A 13,779-nucleotide genomic window follows, 5' to 3' on the forward strand; every position below is an offset into this window, starting at 1 on the left:
TCCTGTCATCCTTTCAGTGTGGTTAAAATTCCTTCGGTATGGAACATGCACGCGTAAATTTGCGTCCTGTCAAGGAATTGTCCGAGATAACTGATCTATTTTCCGGTGCTTCTTGAAGACCGGAGCCATACTGTATGATTTTTACTTACTCGTTTTCATCGGTTCCACTTAGCAGAGTTGCAGCAAGGTTATTGGATGCAGTTTCGAGAAGTAATTCCTCCTCTTCTCTGTTAATTCGTTCTTGGATACAAATCCATTGATGTGGTCCTTGTCCTTCGACATTGCTCCTGTTTATATTTCATGAGCTATTTTCCGAGTGTTGAACCACTGAAAGAGCATATTTCATGAGCCGCGCCAAACACTCCTATAACCGCACATATGTTACCTGAGAAATGCTGAGGAGACTCTCTAAAAAATGAGACTCTTTCTAGACGCTTTGACATCTCATGTTTTTTGCACAATGTTTTATAGTATTGATACGAGAATTGACGTTACATTATGAGGTGTCATAGAGTCCAGAAAAAGTTCCACTTTAAGAATCTTCTTAGCATTTCTATATGATACGTAGGAGTTCATTTTGGTCATGGTATTCATAAATGGAATCCTATAATGGGACCTTATATCTCTGCAGAGCGTAAGGGCATTCATATTATAAATCTTACTAGAACTCCCCTCTCTTTATCTTTATTTGGTGTAACTACTTGAGCTGGATGAGAGGAAACTTTCACGTTCGGTTTTGAAAAGGGAAGATCCTATAGGATCCTATCCAAATTTTTATTTTGCTAGGCCCATAGCTAAAAGGTTTCTTTTGAATTATTTGAGAGTTATACTTAAATCAATAATATATGATTTTGATGATTTTATGTATCTATTTGATATTATGATTCTGTACATATACATAATTTAGAATTTTCTTAAACTGTACGATTAAAAGACTTTTGAGACGATCTTCACACTCATTCATATATAACTTCACCTTTATTTATCAATTCAAAGGGTAGAATGCAAATAAAATGTAATGTATAAAAATCACTACCATTAGCCAAATGTTCCCTCGTTTCCCTCCCAACCACTAAAAAAAAAAAAAAAAAAAAGAAGAGAATTTTAACGAAAAACTTCCGGTATTGTTTACTTTAACAAAAAACTATATTTTTACATAAAAAAATTAATCATGATACTATTCACTTTATCTTTTATTTTATCTTTATAGTTAAAACTCAAAGTTTTCAAATTATTTTCATTAGTTTCCTAAAAAAGAATGGAAATGCTAACGACACCGTATCATGTTAATACACCCTCGCCACTACTGTGTGAAGCTTTGCGTAACTACTAGGCGAATTTTCTGTAGTCGACAGAGAGCAAACAAACGAGCATCAATGGCTGAACCCAAAACCAAATACGATCGCCAGCTCAGGTACTCTATCTCTTTCTTCCCCTTTCCCCGTTTTGCCCTCCACCATTCCCCTAATTCTCCAAAATCCCACTCTCAACTCGTTCAATCCCTTTCGCTAAAGCTTTAATCCTCTGTTTGTTTACACCCATTTGAAATTGCAGAATCTGGGGCGAGCAAGGGCAGACAGCCCTAGAGAAGGCCAGCATATGCCTACTGAATTGCGGCCCCACCGGCTCCGAGACCCTGAAGAACCTTGTTCTTGGCGGGGTTGGAAGCATCACCGTCATCGATGGATCTAAAGTCGAACCGGGTGACCTCGGAAATAACTTCATGGGTATGTTTAATTTTTGTTTTGGTCAAATGGGTATGTTTTGAATTGTTGTTTTCGGGTTTGATTACTGTTTTTTGATTGTTTTATGGATTTTGGTTGTTGGGTTTTTGGTAGTTGATGAATCGAGCGTTGGGAAATCGAAAGCAAAATGCGTTTGCCAGTTTCTTCAGGAGTTGAATGATGCTGTGAAGGCTAAGTTTATCGAAGAGTATCCGGAGGTTTTGATTGAGACTAACCCGTCGTTCTTTTCTCAGTTTACCTTGGTTGTGGCTACTCAGGTATGGACTCTACTTATCGCCAATGTATTGCATATAGTATGCTTACATATTTTTGTATGACAGCTTGATTACCAAGTTTTCTCCTTACATTCCTACATTCCTACATTCTCATTACATTGTATTTTTTTAGTCAAAATGATTTATGAGATTTGCATATCCATCAGTTTGGTCTTTGAGATTTGAAATCAATAAAATGGTCATTGAGTTTATTCACTGTCAATCGTTTTGGCCATTTCATGAAAAATTATATTAAATAAGAATCAAAATGACAAAATTACCCTCAATTTAATAATCAATGGGTCAAATGATTTGACAAAAATTAAGATTATTTTTGTCATTTTAGCCTAATTTGATGGAGATTTTTCATGCAATGATCAAAATGATTGATTGTGGACAAATTTAGAGACCACTTCTATTGATTTCAAATCTTAGGGACCAAAATGAGGAGTGATACAACTCTCAGGGACCATTTTGGCTAAAAAGCCTTTTTTTTTAATTTTTATAATAATGAACATGTGATGTCGGTATACTTGTAAAGATAATTTGGTTATGTACTTTCCCCATAAGGTTTGCTTATTTTAGTGGCTATTGGATGGTGGATGTCAAGTTTACCTATAGACTTCGTAAAGTTCCAATTTTTGTCCGCGTTATGCAATAACTATGATGGACTGTTTTGAGAATCTAGGTCTTTAGTTTCTATTGGAATTATTTGTGTTTTCGATTTCTGTCGTCACACTTGTTAATAGCAATATCCCTGATTTTCTAATTTGAACCATCAGCTAGGGGAAAGTTCAATGGTAAAGCTTGATAGAATCTGCAGGGAGGCAAATGTGATACTGATCTTTGCTCGCTCTTATGGCCTCACTGGGCTAGTCCGTATCAGTTTGAAGGTAATGCTGTTTTGAGATTTTTGTAAAAGCTGTTCTCTCTATCTTGGAATTACTATTTCAGAATGTGAGCATTTGAGTTTTTATCCTCCAATTGGTGAGAGTAATGAGGGATGAGATATGATGATCTATAGCCGTGTCCTAGTTCGAAGCTTGATAGTGTAATGATGATAGGTGTTTCTCTGATTATTTACATCATAAAGAAGCGGAATTGCTTGCTTATAGGGACATGGTTTCGTTATCCAAACTTATAATTTTATAAATATCTAGATGGCAAGGTGAAAAATGGATCTCACAGAGTTATGTTTATAATATTTTTCTTTGAATCTGAGTATTGCTATGTTCTCCATAATCTCTACGTTTTTTTGGGGCAGGAACATACTGTGATTGAGTCAAAACCTGAACATTTTCTGGATGACCTTCGTTTGAATAATCCATGGCCAGAGCTTAAAAGGTATGAAATTCTGTTTTTGATATTTTCATCTGAGGCATTTTCAGAGTTACTTATTCGGATTTAGGATAACTAAGTATTTGCATGTGTATTTTATGCTAATTTGCTTTTGCCTATATGAGCTGATGACTGGTATTCTGATTTCTTAGCCTATATGTCGGTGTTCAATAATATATGTGTAACTCCTTGTGTTTATTTTCTAGATATTGAATCTATTATTTATTGACAATAGGTACGCGGAAACTATTGATCTGGACGTGTCAGATCCTGTTGCCCACAAGCACACACCATACGTCCTCATCCTTGTCAAGATGGCAGAGGAGTGGGCAAAAAATCATGATGGTAAACTTCCATCAACTAGGGAAGAGAAAAAAGAGTTCAAGGTTTACATGCTTGATTCATACAATTTCTGTTCTTTTTTATTTTCTCAATTGCTTTCTAGTAAATACGTTTGTTTATTTCCTTGTGCTCTTGAATTGCTTAGGAGCTTATTAAAGCCAGGATGACTGCACTAGATGAAGATAACTATAAAGAAGCCATTGAGGCCTCTTTCAAAGTCTTTACTCCACGAGGAATTAGTAAGTGTATAATTTTCAAGCTCGGTTGTAGTTTTCCAGTATATTTCTGCAGAAGATGCTATTGTATGTATAAATTTCCAAGATAGGTAAAATAGTCATCACATACATTTAGCAGTTTGAATGTTTCTTCATGTTAAATGACTGCTGCAAATTGAACTTGGTTCGAGTACATGCTTGGTAAACTGTTATATCCTACTCTCACTCCAATGGAGTTGGGGTTGGCTTGGCATTGTTTCGGAACAAAGAGAGTTTATCCACTTTCCCCCTACCATTAACATAATATAAGTAATCTGGAAAGAAAATATAAAATCATCCATATCTGCTAGAATACTCATACATCTTTGTAAACTTTGCGTATTGCACTATACTTCTTTGGAGGTTCAGATCATACTGTGGTTCAGCCTTGAATTTTGATGTTTGAATATCAGTCCGACTGTACAAGTGGTTAATTCTTTTTTTTCTTCTCATTTTGTCTTAGGTTCTGACTTGCAACAGGTAATTGGAGATAGCTGTGTGGAAATAGATTCCAGCTCGTCTGATTTTTGGGTGATGGTGGCAGCGTTGAAGGTTTGTGATTTTTTCCATGACCTCCGGATATAGCATGTTTAACCTTTTTTGTGTTAAACTGAGAGTGCTCAGAATAAAGTGTTTATCACCATAATGCATATCTTCTAGAGTTTCAAATAGATTCCTCTTTTCCTGATGTGGTACTCAAGCCCTCTGTTTTTCTCCGGAAAACAACAGATGGGGCCTAGAAGTTTCGAGGCTAAAACTCTGATTATAAAACTGTTTAGCGATAATTAGCGTAATTTTTAGGCAATTTAACCGCCAATCATGCACATTTTGAAGTCATAGCTTTGAGCCCTGTTCCTACATTTTAATGGTAGATTGGGGGATTTTATGTGAAATACCCAACTTGATCAAAGGGAACATGTTTTCAGAGTTCTCATGCCGAGTTTTTCTTTCTTGAATGGTCAACGCAGGAATTGCTTGACTAGACATTTTAGCTTTATTAGAGATTTTAGCCATCTTACAATGGACATGTGTGTAGCTTGCCAATATTTTTAATTGAGAAAATCACATGCTTATAATTAGCTTGTCTATCCAGATCCATTCCATTGTCAATTTCTCAAATAGTATAATCAGAAATCTTCACTTTGCAGGAATTCATAGAAAATGAAGCTGGGGGTGAGGCACCCCTCGAAGGATCAATACCAGACATGACATCTTCGACAGAGTTAGTGACCGATCTTCCCAATAATTCTAGTCTTTCTTTTGTTATGGTTTAAAAATAATAATTGTTGATGCAAGAGTTCTCCTACCCTCTTGTAGGCATTATATATCTTTACAGAAACTCTACCAAGCCAAGGCTGAGGCTGATTATCTCGTTATTGAGCAAAGGGTTAGGACTACTCTGAAAAAAATTGGTAGAGATCCAAACAGCATCTCAAAGACAACCATAAAAAGTTTCTGCAAGAATGCAAGAAAACTCAAAGTAAGTGTTTTGAGTTTCAATTTATTGTGTGACTTACCTATATCGCTTCACCAGTGCTGCAAGTATTTCGTTTAATTGTAAATGTGGATCCAGAAATATTCATAAATTTTAATTTCACCTACCTTATTAAAATATATTTTCACCTTTTTTAAACTTTTTTTTTTGGGTAAGGAATCTATTTGATTCTGTCTTCCATGGGCTTACTCTTTGTAATTTATTTTATTGCAACTATTTTGGGATTTTTAGTAGTTATTCAGTGATGAAATGTCGTTCTGTGATGACTGTTCCTCATTTGTGGATTCATTTTAGACCATAAGGTTTGTAAACCGTTGGATGTTAGATCTGAGGCACCTCTCCAGCAGAAATATCTTTTACCTAAGAATGCAGTGTGCATATTAGGGCTTGATGTTGTAGTCTTTCAGAATCATTTTACTTAAGCCTCTTGATTTTTGCCTAGCTGACTTCAATTGAACACTAATCTTTACTTTGTAGGTTTGCAGGTATCGCCTAGTTGAAGATGAGTTCAATTCTCCAACCGTACCAGAGTTGCAGAAGTATCTAACAGATGAGGATTACTGGTACATTACGATTTTGTTACTTTGCCTTTTAGTTATATCCTTTGTAGAATTATTTATTTCATGGGACAATATATTCTTGAAGATCTGAACAATAAATATTTCAGAATCCTTTTAGTTAATTTTGTAGTCAATTAAAGAAACCGATACTTGGGTGCTGTGCTATGCTTCTTCGGTTTAGAACATTTGCTAATTGTCAAGTAGAAGTGGCAAAGGAAAAATGATTACATATAACTATGGTTTTGTCTTGCTTAAAGTTCACCGTTGTCCTTTGATTTTCATGACAGTGTAGCCAGTGTGTTTTATGTTTTGCTTAGAGCTGTCGATCGATTTGCTGCCAATTACAACAGTTTTCCTGGGCAATTTGACGGGTAACACCTGATACTGTTTATGAACATGTTACAATACAAATTTGTAATATTGTACTGATTTTGCATGTTCACTTTCCTCGTAGTTTAATGGATGAGGACATATCTCGATTGAAGACTACAGCTGTTGGCCTGCTTAATGATGTGGGCTGCAATGGCGTAACATTAACTGAGGACCTTATCAATGAGATGTGTCGATTTGGTGCTGCCGAGCTCCACGCAGTTGCTGCTTTCATTGGTGGAATTGCATCTCAGGAAGTGATTAAGGTTTGTGTTTCCAGCTCTGCGTCCTGTGTAGGTTAGTGATATCATAGTGCTACTTAAACTGACATTTACTTTTCTGACACTGTTACCGACAGCTTATAACAAGACAGTTTGTGCCCTTGTCCGGAACTTTTGTCTTCAACGGCATTGATCATAAGTCTCAATTGTTGTCTCTGTAGCGGCTCTAAAGCCCGAAATGATATAAAACGACAGTAAGTTTGCACCTGTAAACACCCATATCTAGCGTTTATAGCTTCTATTACATCGAGCTGTACTAGGTTTTGGTTTCCATTTGCAGATGACCTTTTATGATTGGAGTCGGAACAAGTTTGATCTTACACCGTCACGCGCTATTGATAGGAGGCTTCGTTTCTGTAGTTGAGATTCGGCAGTTTGCAGTGCAACGTGATTTTGTAGTTCTGTTTCTCGTTCCATTATCCTGGATAGGTGAGAGGCAGTCAAAAATAAAGGGTAAGTGTGAGAGAGAGAGGGAGAGAGTGAGACAATCTATAACAATTGACTTGTCAATTCGTATGAAATGGAATTGTTATTAAATTATGCCCTAATGCAGCTTTAATCACTCGACTGGGTTTATAATACTTTGTTTAATCTGAACCGATCATCTTTTAAGTTATCAATGGAAAAGTTATCAATGGAAAATCAACGTGCGAAAATTTGCTGGAATCGGAAGTATTTTAAGTTTTATGTGGCTTATAAATATGCATGTGTAATTATTTCTCTTTACTTATCAAGTGAATGAATTGTAATAAAAAATAAACTGATCGAAATAATTTACAGTTAGGAGAAGAAAACAGATTAAACTTCTACACAAAATAGGAAAATCCAGTCTAAATTTAATTCCACTAGAAGAGGGATTCTCTCAAGTTACTAGATAATAGTCCCGGTAGCTTGCTCCGTAGTGGATTAGTGACATGAGAGTATCTCTCTCAACGAGAATAGAAAAAGGAGATTACTTGAACAACAAGAAACTTACAAACTATAAATAAATAGAACCCTTAAAACACAAAACAAACTCATCGAAAACTTGAACTCTACGCTACCTTGATCTTCAACTTTCAATTCACAACCAAGCCAAACCGATCAATCAAACAACCAACAATGGTGTTGGCGGAATTAGGAGGGAGCATATCCCGTGCCCTCCAGCAGATGATCAATGCCACGGTGGTCGACGAGAAGGTCCTGAACGACTGCCTCAACGAAATCAGTCGCGCTCTGCTACAGTCCGACGTCCATTTCAGTCTCGTTCGCGACATGCAGATCAACGTTAAAAAGAATGTCAGTCTGTCCGATCTCGCTGCCGGTCACAACAAGCGCAAGATCATTCAGCAAGCCGTGTTCGATCAACTCTGCCAAATGCTGCAGGATCCATCGGGGAAACCCGATCAGCTTGTGCCGAAAAAAGGGAAGAAACCGAGCCAAGTTGTAATGTTTGTTGGTTTACAAGGGTCTGGAAAAACCACAACGTGTACAAAATACGCGTATTATCATAAGAACAAAGGCTGGAAACCTGCCTTAGTTTGTTGTGCAGACACATTCCGAGCTGGGGCTTTGGATCAGCTCAAGCAAAACACCGCCAAGGCCAAGGTTCCGTTTTATGGAAGTTACACAGAGACGGACCCTGTGAAAATTGCGGTTGAAGGTGTGGACAGGTTCAAAAACGATCAGAGCAATAGTTTTGATCTCGTAATTGTTGATACTAGTGGGAGGCACAAGCAAGAAGCTGCTCTTTTCGAAGAGATGCGTCAACTTTCCGAAGCAATCAGTCCCGACCTTGTTGTGTTTGTTATGGATGCAAGTATCGGACAATCTGCATTTCATCAAGCTCAAGCGTTTAAGCAAAGCGTTGCGGTTGGAGCTGTTATTGTAAGGAAAATGGACGGTCATGCGAAGGGTGGCGGTGCTCTCAGTGCTGTTGCAGCAACAAAGAGTCCTGTTATATTTATCGGAACAGGAGAGCACACGGATCAGTTGGAAGCCTTTGATGTGAAACCCTTTGTCCGGCGTCTGTTGGGCATGGGGGACTTGTCCGGACTTGCAAACAAGATCCGCGAAGCTGTTCCGATGGATCAACACGAAGACATATTGGAAAAGATTTTACAGGGCGGATTTACGATAAGGGCAATGCAAGTGTTGCTTCAGACCAAGCTAAAACTCGGCACACCTAGCCAGCTCGCTGCGATGATCCCTGCAGAATGTACGAGCCGGTTATTTCCTGCAGGACTTGGCGATGATCAGGAAAATCAGAACCAGATGAAGCAGTTCTTGGTCATGATGGATTCAATGACTGCTCAAGAGTTGGATAGCCCGAACCTCAAGGTAAGCGAGTTGCGGAGACAACGGATAGCAAGGGGTTCTGGTCATGAAGTTAGACAAGTAGAAGAGCTGATTGAAGCGTGCAAAGCTGTTGGCAAGAATTTTAGCAACAGGAGAGCGCTGCTTCGGAGTTTGAACAGCGGCAACATGCGAGCGGTAACCCGGAATATGAGTAGTAATCCGTGGCTGCTCAACCAGGTTGGGGGCATGGGTGGTTTGAGAAGTTTGATGAATCCGGGGAGGTTATAACTAGTACCGTTTTGGTAAAAATTGGAATGGATTTTTCTGGTGTTGTGGCTTTTAATTAATTAGACTAATAACTGATGAACATTTGTGCCTCTCTCTTTGTTTATCAGAGCAACTCCACCCCTATCCACTTTGCGCCAGCATCCAGCTTATTTATCCACTTAATTGAACAGTAATAGACCCAATGAACAGTAATAGGCCAAAGCATCTCCACCAAAAAAAAAATGTGCTGGCACCTAGTCTAAAAATGCACTGGCACAAACGATCTCCACTCCTACAAAATGCGCTGGCACCCAGTCCATTTAAAATATTAAATAATTTTTTTATAAAATAATAATAAAAAATAGTTTTAATTTCGGATAGGATTTTTAACCAATCTCGTCACGCCACGTGTCATTATCCGAACGTACTATTTTTTGAATAGATTTCCGCTAAGATTTTCAACCAATCCCGACAACCCACGTGTCATTTCCTGTTTACAATAATTTAGGCAAGATTTCGATAAGATTTTTAACCAATCTCGTCACGCCACGTGTCATTATCCGAACGTACTATTTTTTGAATAGATTTTTGCTAAGATTTTCAACCAATCCCGACAACCCACGTGTCACTTCTTGTTTACAATAATTTAGGCAAGATTTCGATAAGATTTTTAACCAATCTCGTCACGCCACGTGTCATTATCCGAACGTACTATTTTTTGAATAGATTTCCGCTAAGATTTTCAACCAATCACGTAGTGCCACGTGGCATTGTCCAGAACCTCATCTTCTTTTTTTTTGTCCATATAAACCCTACATCCCTACATCCATCCTCACACTAAACTCAATCTTTTTTTTTAGCTCAGAATTATTCTTTATCGTTTTCAAATCTTGAGTTCTTACAATGTCTTCTTCAAGGAGAGCGTATAAACAGTTGCAAGAGCAGCAGAAAAGGTTGTTGGCATAACAGGAAGAATTGGTCAATCTTGACCAAGGTGGAGGTGGAGATGAGGCCTTCGCAATGGAGGAGGATGAGGATGATCACCATAGAAGGCGGAGGGCCTCACATTCCCGCCGTATCATGGAAGCTATGTGTCAGATAGCCAAACCCGGACGTGCGGCAAACATCGATAGAAGAAGGGAAAGACGAGGTAAAGATCTCTTGGAAGATTATTTTATTCCCAACAGCGTTTTCCCTGATCATGTTTTTAGACGTCGTTTTAGAATGCAACGAAGTTTGTTCGCTAAAATCATGAGTGATGTTTGCAACCATGATCCATATTTTGTGCAAAAAGAGGATGCTTTTCATGTTCTAGGTCTTCTTCCTGAGCAAAAAATTACGGCTGCCTTGCGAATGCTTGCATATGGAGCATCAGCAGATCAAGTGGATGAGATTGCAAGGATGGGAAAAACAACAGTTCTGGAGTCCCTGATGCGGTTTTGCTCTGCAATTGAAGCCTTCTACACCAATGAGTACCTTCGGCAACCCACGACAAGGGACATGCGAAGGCTTCTGAGGAAGGGTGAGATGCGAGGCTTCCCTGGTATGATTGGAAGCATCGACTGCATGCACTGGACATGGAAAAACTGTCCAAGTGCATGGCAAGGAGCTTATGGCGACAGAAAATGAGCCAAAAGCATCATTCTGGAAGCGGTGGCTTCTTTTGATACATGGATTTGGCATGTTTTTTTTGGTGTTCCAGGAGCTCAGAATGACCTAAATGTCCTTGCCCAATCTCCAGTATTTGACGAACTGCTACAAGGGCGTGGGCCGAGATGCACATATTGGGTTAATGGTAATAAATACGAGGGACCATACTACCTTGCAGATGGTATTTACCCAAGGTGGTCAACATTTGTCAAAACAGTGCCATACCTGCAGAGTGAAAAAGAGAAACACTTCGCAAAGTGTCAAGAAGGGTGTAGGAAGGATGTCGAGCGTTGTTTTGGTATCCTGCAAGCTCGTTGGGCCATTGTCAGGGCTGCAGCTAGAATGTTTGATGTCGAGGCTCTTCGATCCATCATGATGACGTGTATTATTCTCCACAACATGATTGTTGAAGACGAGTATGATTATGATGCCGTCGATGAATACGAGCCGGATCCGATGAACAACTCAAGAACACAAATCTACTATGCTCATGACCGGACCGAAGATCCCGTGCAACACGAGCCGTTGGAATGGGATGGACGTTACAATGAATTGATCGTTTAACGATACACTTCATTGCAAGAGCCATACTGGCACATAGCCCGCCAGAATGACTTGATTGACCATCAGTGGAGATTGCACGAAGGCGAAGATAATTAAAATAAGGCTTGTGGTTGAAGAATAAAGTGTATTGTTTTTTAAGTAATCTTATTTAGTGTGTTTGTTTTTTTTTAAGTTTAAATGGTGAGGTTATGTAATTTTATTTGGTGTTTTAAGTTTAAATGGTTTAAATGGTGAGGTTATGTAATTTTAAGTTTAAATGGTGTTTTATGTAATTTTATTTGGTGTTTTAAGTTTAAATGGTTTTTTTTTTAAGTTTAAATGGTGAGGTTATGTAATTTTAAGTTTAAATTAAATAAAGTTTTAAAAGTAAATAAGAAATTACATAAGAAATTAAATAAAGTTCTAAAAATAAATAAGAAATTACATAAGAAATTAAATAAAGTTCTAAAAATAAATGCGAAATTATACAAAGTCTGTGGAGTTAGGATATGTGGTGCTAGGATTTCTGTAGCTGGAACCCCCTTGACTTGTTTCGGCATCTCTTGCACGCCTCCTTCGCACGACATCTCTTTTTTCTGATGTCCAAAAATATTTTGAATTCGGAGACAGTCCTACTAGAGACTTGTTTATAGTGTCACGATCTGTTTGAGCCATCCTTTCGTCTCTAAGCATCTCATTCTCTCGATGAAGTGCTTCTCTAATCATCTCGTTCTCTCGATTAACTATTTCTCTTTGTCTTTCAGCCGCCGCATCACGAGCCTCAGTAGCTGCAATAATTGCTGCCATAGCAGCAGCTTTTTCCTCATCTCTAGCCTTTTCCCATGCCATGTTCAGTTCACCTTAACGAGTAAGTTCCTCATTATATTTAGTGTAGTCATTTTTGGAAGAACTACCTTTTTTCTTTGATGCCTTTTTACCTTGAGGCCTGAGGGACTGACGAGTCGGTTGGGTCTCTGGCACTTGTTCAGGCGTCCCTTCCGTGTCTTCAAATGTGTTGGCTTCTTGTTCGGCTGTGTCTGCTTCTGGCGAACTGTGTAGACCCATACCGTGCATGACAACTTCTGGACCGGTTGCCACAATTTTGTATCTAGGGCAATCTTTGACAATTTGCCAACATTCCCATTTGTTGAATGATTTGTTATGGTTCTTTGCATTGTAGAATGCTTGTGCTTGTAGTGTCTATAAAAATGTGGGATAAGATAGTATTAAAAAATACGGGTGTAACACAAATAAATAAATTAAAATATTGATGGACGTGGAATGCATATAAATTATATAGAAATTACATAAAATATTGATGGGCGTGGAATGCATATTACATAAAAATTACATAAGATATTAAATAAATTAAAATATTGATGTGGGTGGAATGCATATAAATAAATAAAAATATTGTTACCTCATCCGCTAAACTTACTACGCAGATTACCAGAAGTATGAGAGAGGGCGTTTTTCCAACAAGTAAAGGATGCGTTGAGTTTTTTCCAACGACCTTGAAGACCTTGACTAGATCTGACATCTTTTCCATGTACATCGCAAAACGATTTCGTAATTTTACTCCACATTTCTCGCTTATCCATCTCATTACCCGTAATCGGGTCATGAGTAGTGCGAACCCAACATTCACACAACATAACATCTTCACTGAGCTTCCACGAAGTCATTTTTTTCTCTCAAAGTGTACAAAATATTCAAATGTAGAAAGTGTAGAAAATATTGAAATGTGGTGTAAGGTGGAAGATGAGGGTTAGGTATTTATAGAAAAAAATAATAATTTTTTAAAATTTTTTTGACAATTTTTAATAAATTTTAATGTTGTAATTAATCTGGACCGTTGGATTTGAAAAATAATCAAATCCAACAGCCAACACGCTGCCACGTGGCCAACGGTCAAATTTCTGACCGTTGGGCCTTTTTTTTTTTTTTTTAATTTTTGGTGAAAAAAACGTGGATCGTTGATCTGTGATCGGACGATCCAATTTAAAATTGAAATTGAAATTTTTTTTACCGTTGGAAATCCAATGGCCTACAAAAACTAGCCGTTGGAAATTCAACGGCTCTGAGGAGGGCCACGTAGCCCTCAGCCGGATGAATGCAAGTTGCCCTGCACGCGGGCCCCACCGCCTGCAAAGCCTGTCGGCTACTCGCCTGGACTCCCGCGTGTTCTGCACGCGCCAGCAAATGGACCGGCTTCTGGGTCCGTCCGAAATAGGCTGGGCTGCTACCTGGCTTGGGCTGGAGGTCATGGACAGAGTCTCGGTCCATTTTCTTCACTTGGTGCCGGTCCATTTTCCTTGGGCTGGAACTGCTCTTAGGGTGTTGCATTGCCTCCTTTAGATATTCCCACTAATTAATCAGTTACATGTGACTTAACGGTCGATTT

The 13,779-nt window shown here is 38.5% G+C and overlaps 1 protein-coding gene and 1 pseudogene across 1 annotated transcript; both read left to right on the forward strand.

Annotated features, from left to right (window-relative positions):
- The first annotated feature begins 1,283 nt into the window (after window positions 1-1,283).
- LOC137739541 (NEDD8-activating enzyme E1 regulatory subunit AXR1) lies at window positions 1,284-7,235 on the forward strand. The gene is made up of 15 exons (XM_068479147.2): window positions 1,284-1,414; window positions 1,555-1,727; window positions 1,839-2,002; window positions 2,782-2,892; window positions 3,264-3,343; window positions 3,573-3,723; window positions 3,825-3,918; window positions 4,397-4,485; window positions 5,082-5,155; window positions 5,251-5,413; window positions 5,906-5,991; window positions 6,276-6,359; window positions 6,443-6,623; window positions 6,716-6,832; window positions 6,919-7,235. Exons 1-14 carry the CDS (start codon window positions 1,284-1,286, stop codon window positions 6,797-6,799), a joined length of 1,665 nt encoding a protein of 554 aa, XP_068335248.2. The 3' UTR covers window positions 6,800-6,832; window positions 6,919-7,235.
- Window positions 7,236-7,739: 504 nt separating this feature from the next.
- LOC137740420 (signal recognition particle subunit SRP54 2 pseudogene) lies at window positions 7,740-9,203 on the forward strand (annotated as a pseudogene).
- Window positions 9,204-13,779: the final 4,576 nt, after the last annotated feature.

The sequence above is a fragment of the Pyrus communis genome, chromosome 9, assembly GCF_041283825.1.
Source record: "Pyrus communis isolate YQ-2024b chromosome 9, ASM4128382v1, whole genome shotgun sequence".
In the NCBI taxonomy this organism is placed as follows: Eukaryota; Viridiplantae; Streptophyta; class Magnoliopsida; order Rosales; family Rosaceae; genus Pyrus; species Pyrus communis.

Excerpts from the sequence above, each read along its gene's own strand:
- LOC137739541 (XM_068479147.2), top strand. The coding sequence starts at position 1,284 with ATGTTAATACACCCTCGCCACTACTGTGTGAAGCTTTGCGTAACTACT. Across the intron at positions 3,724-3,824 it reads AAGAGAAAAAAGAGTTCAAG|GAGCTTATTAAAGCCAGGAT; the intron begins GTTTACATGCTT and ends TGAATTGCTTAG. Across the intron at positions 5,992-6,275 it reads CTAACAGATGAGGATTACTG|TGTAGCCAGTGTGTTTTATG; the intron begins GTACATTACGAT and ends TTTTCATGACAG.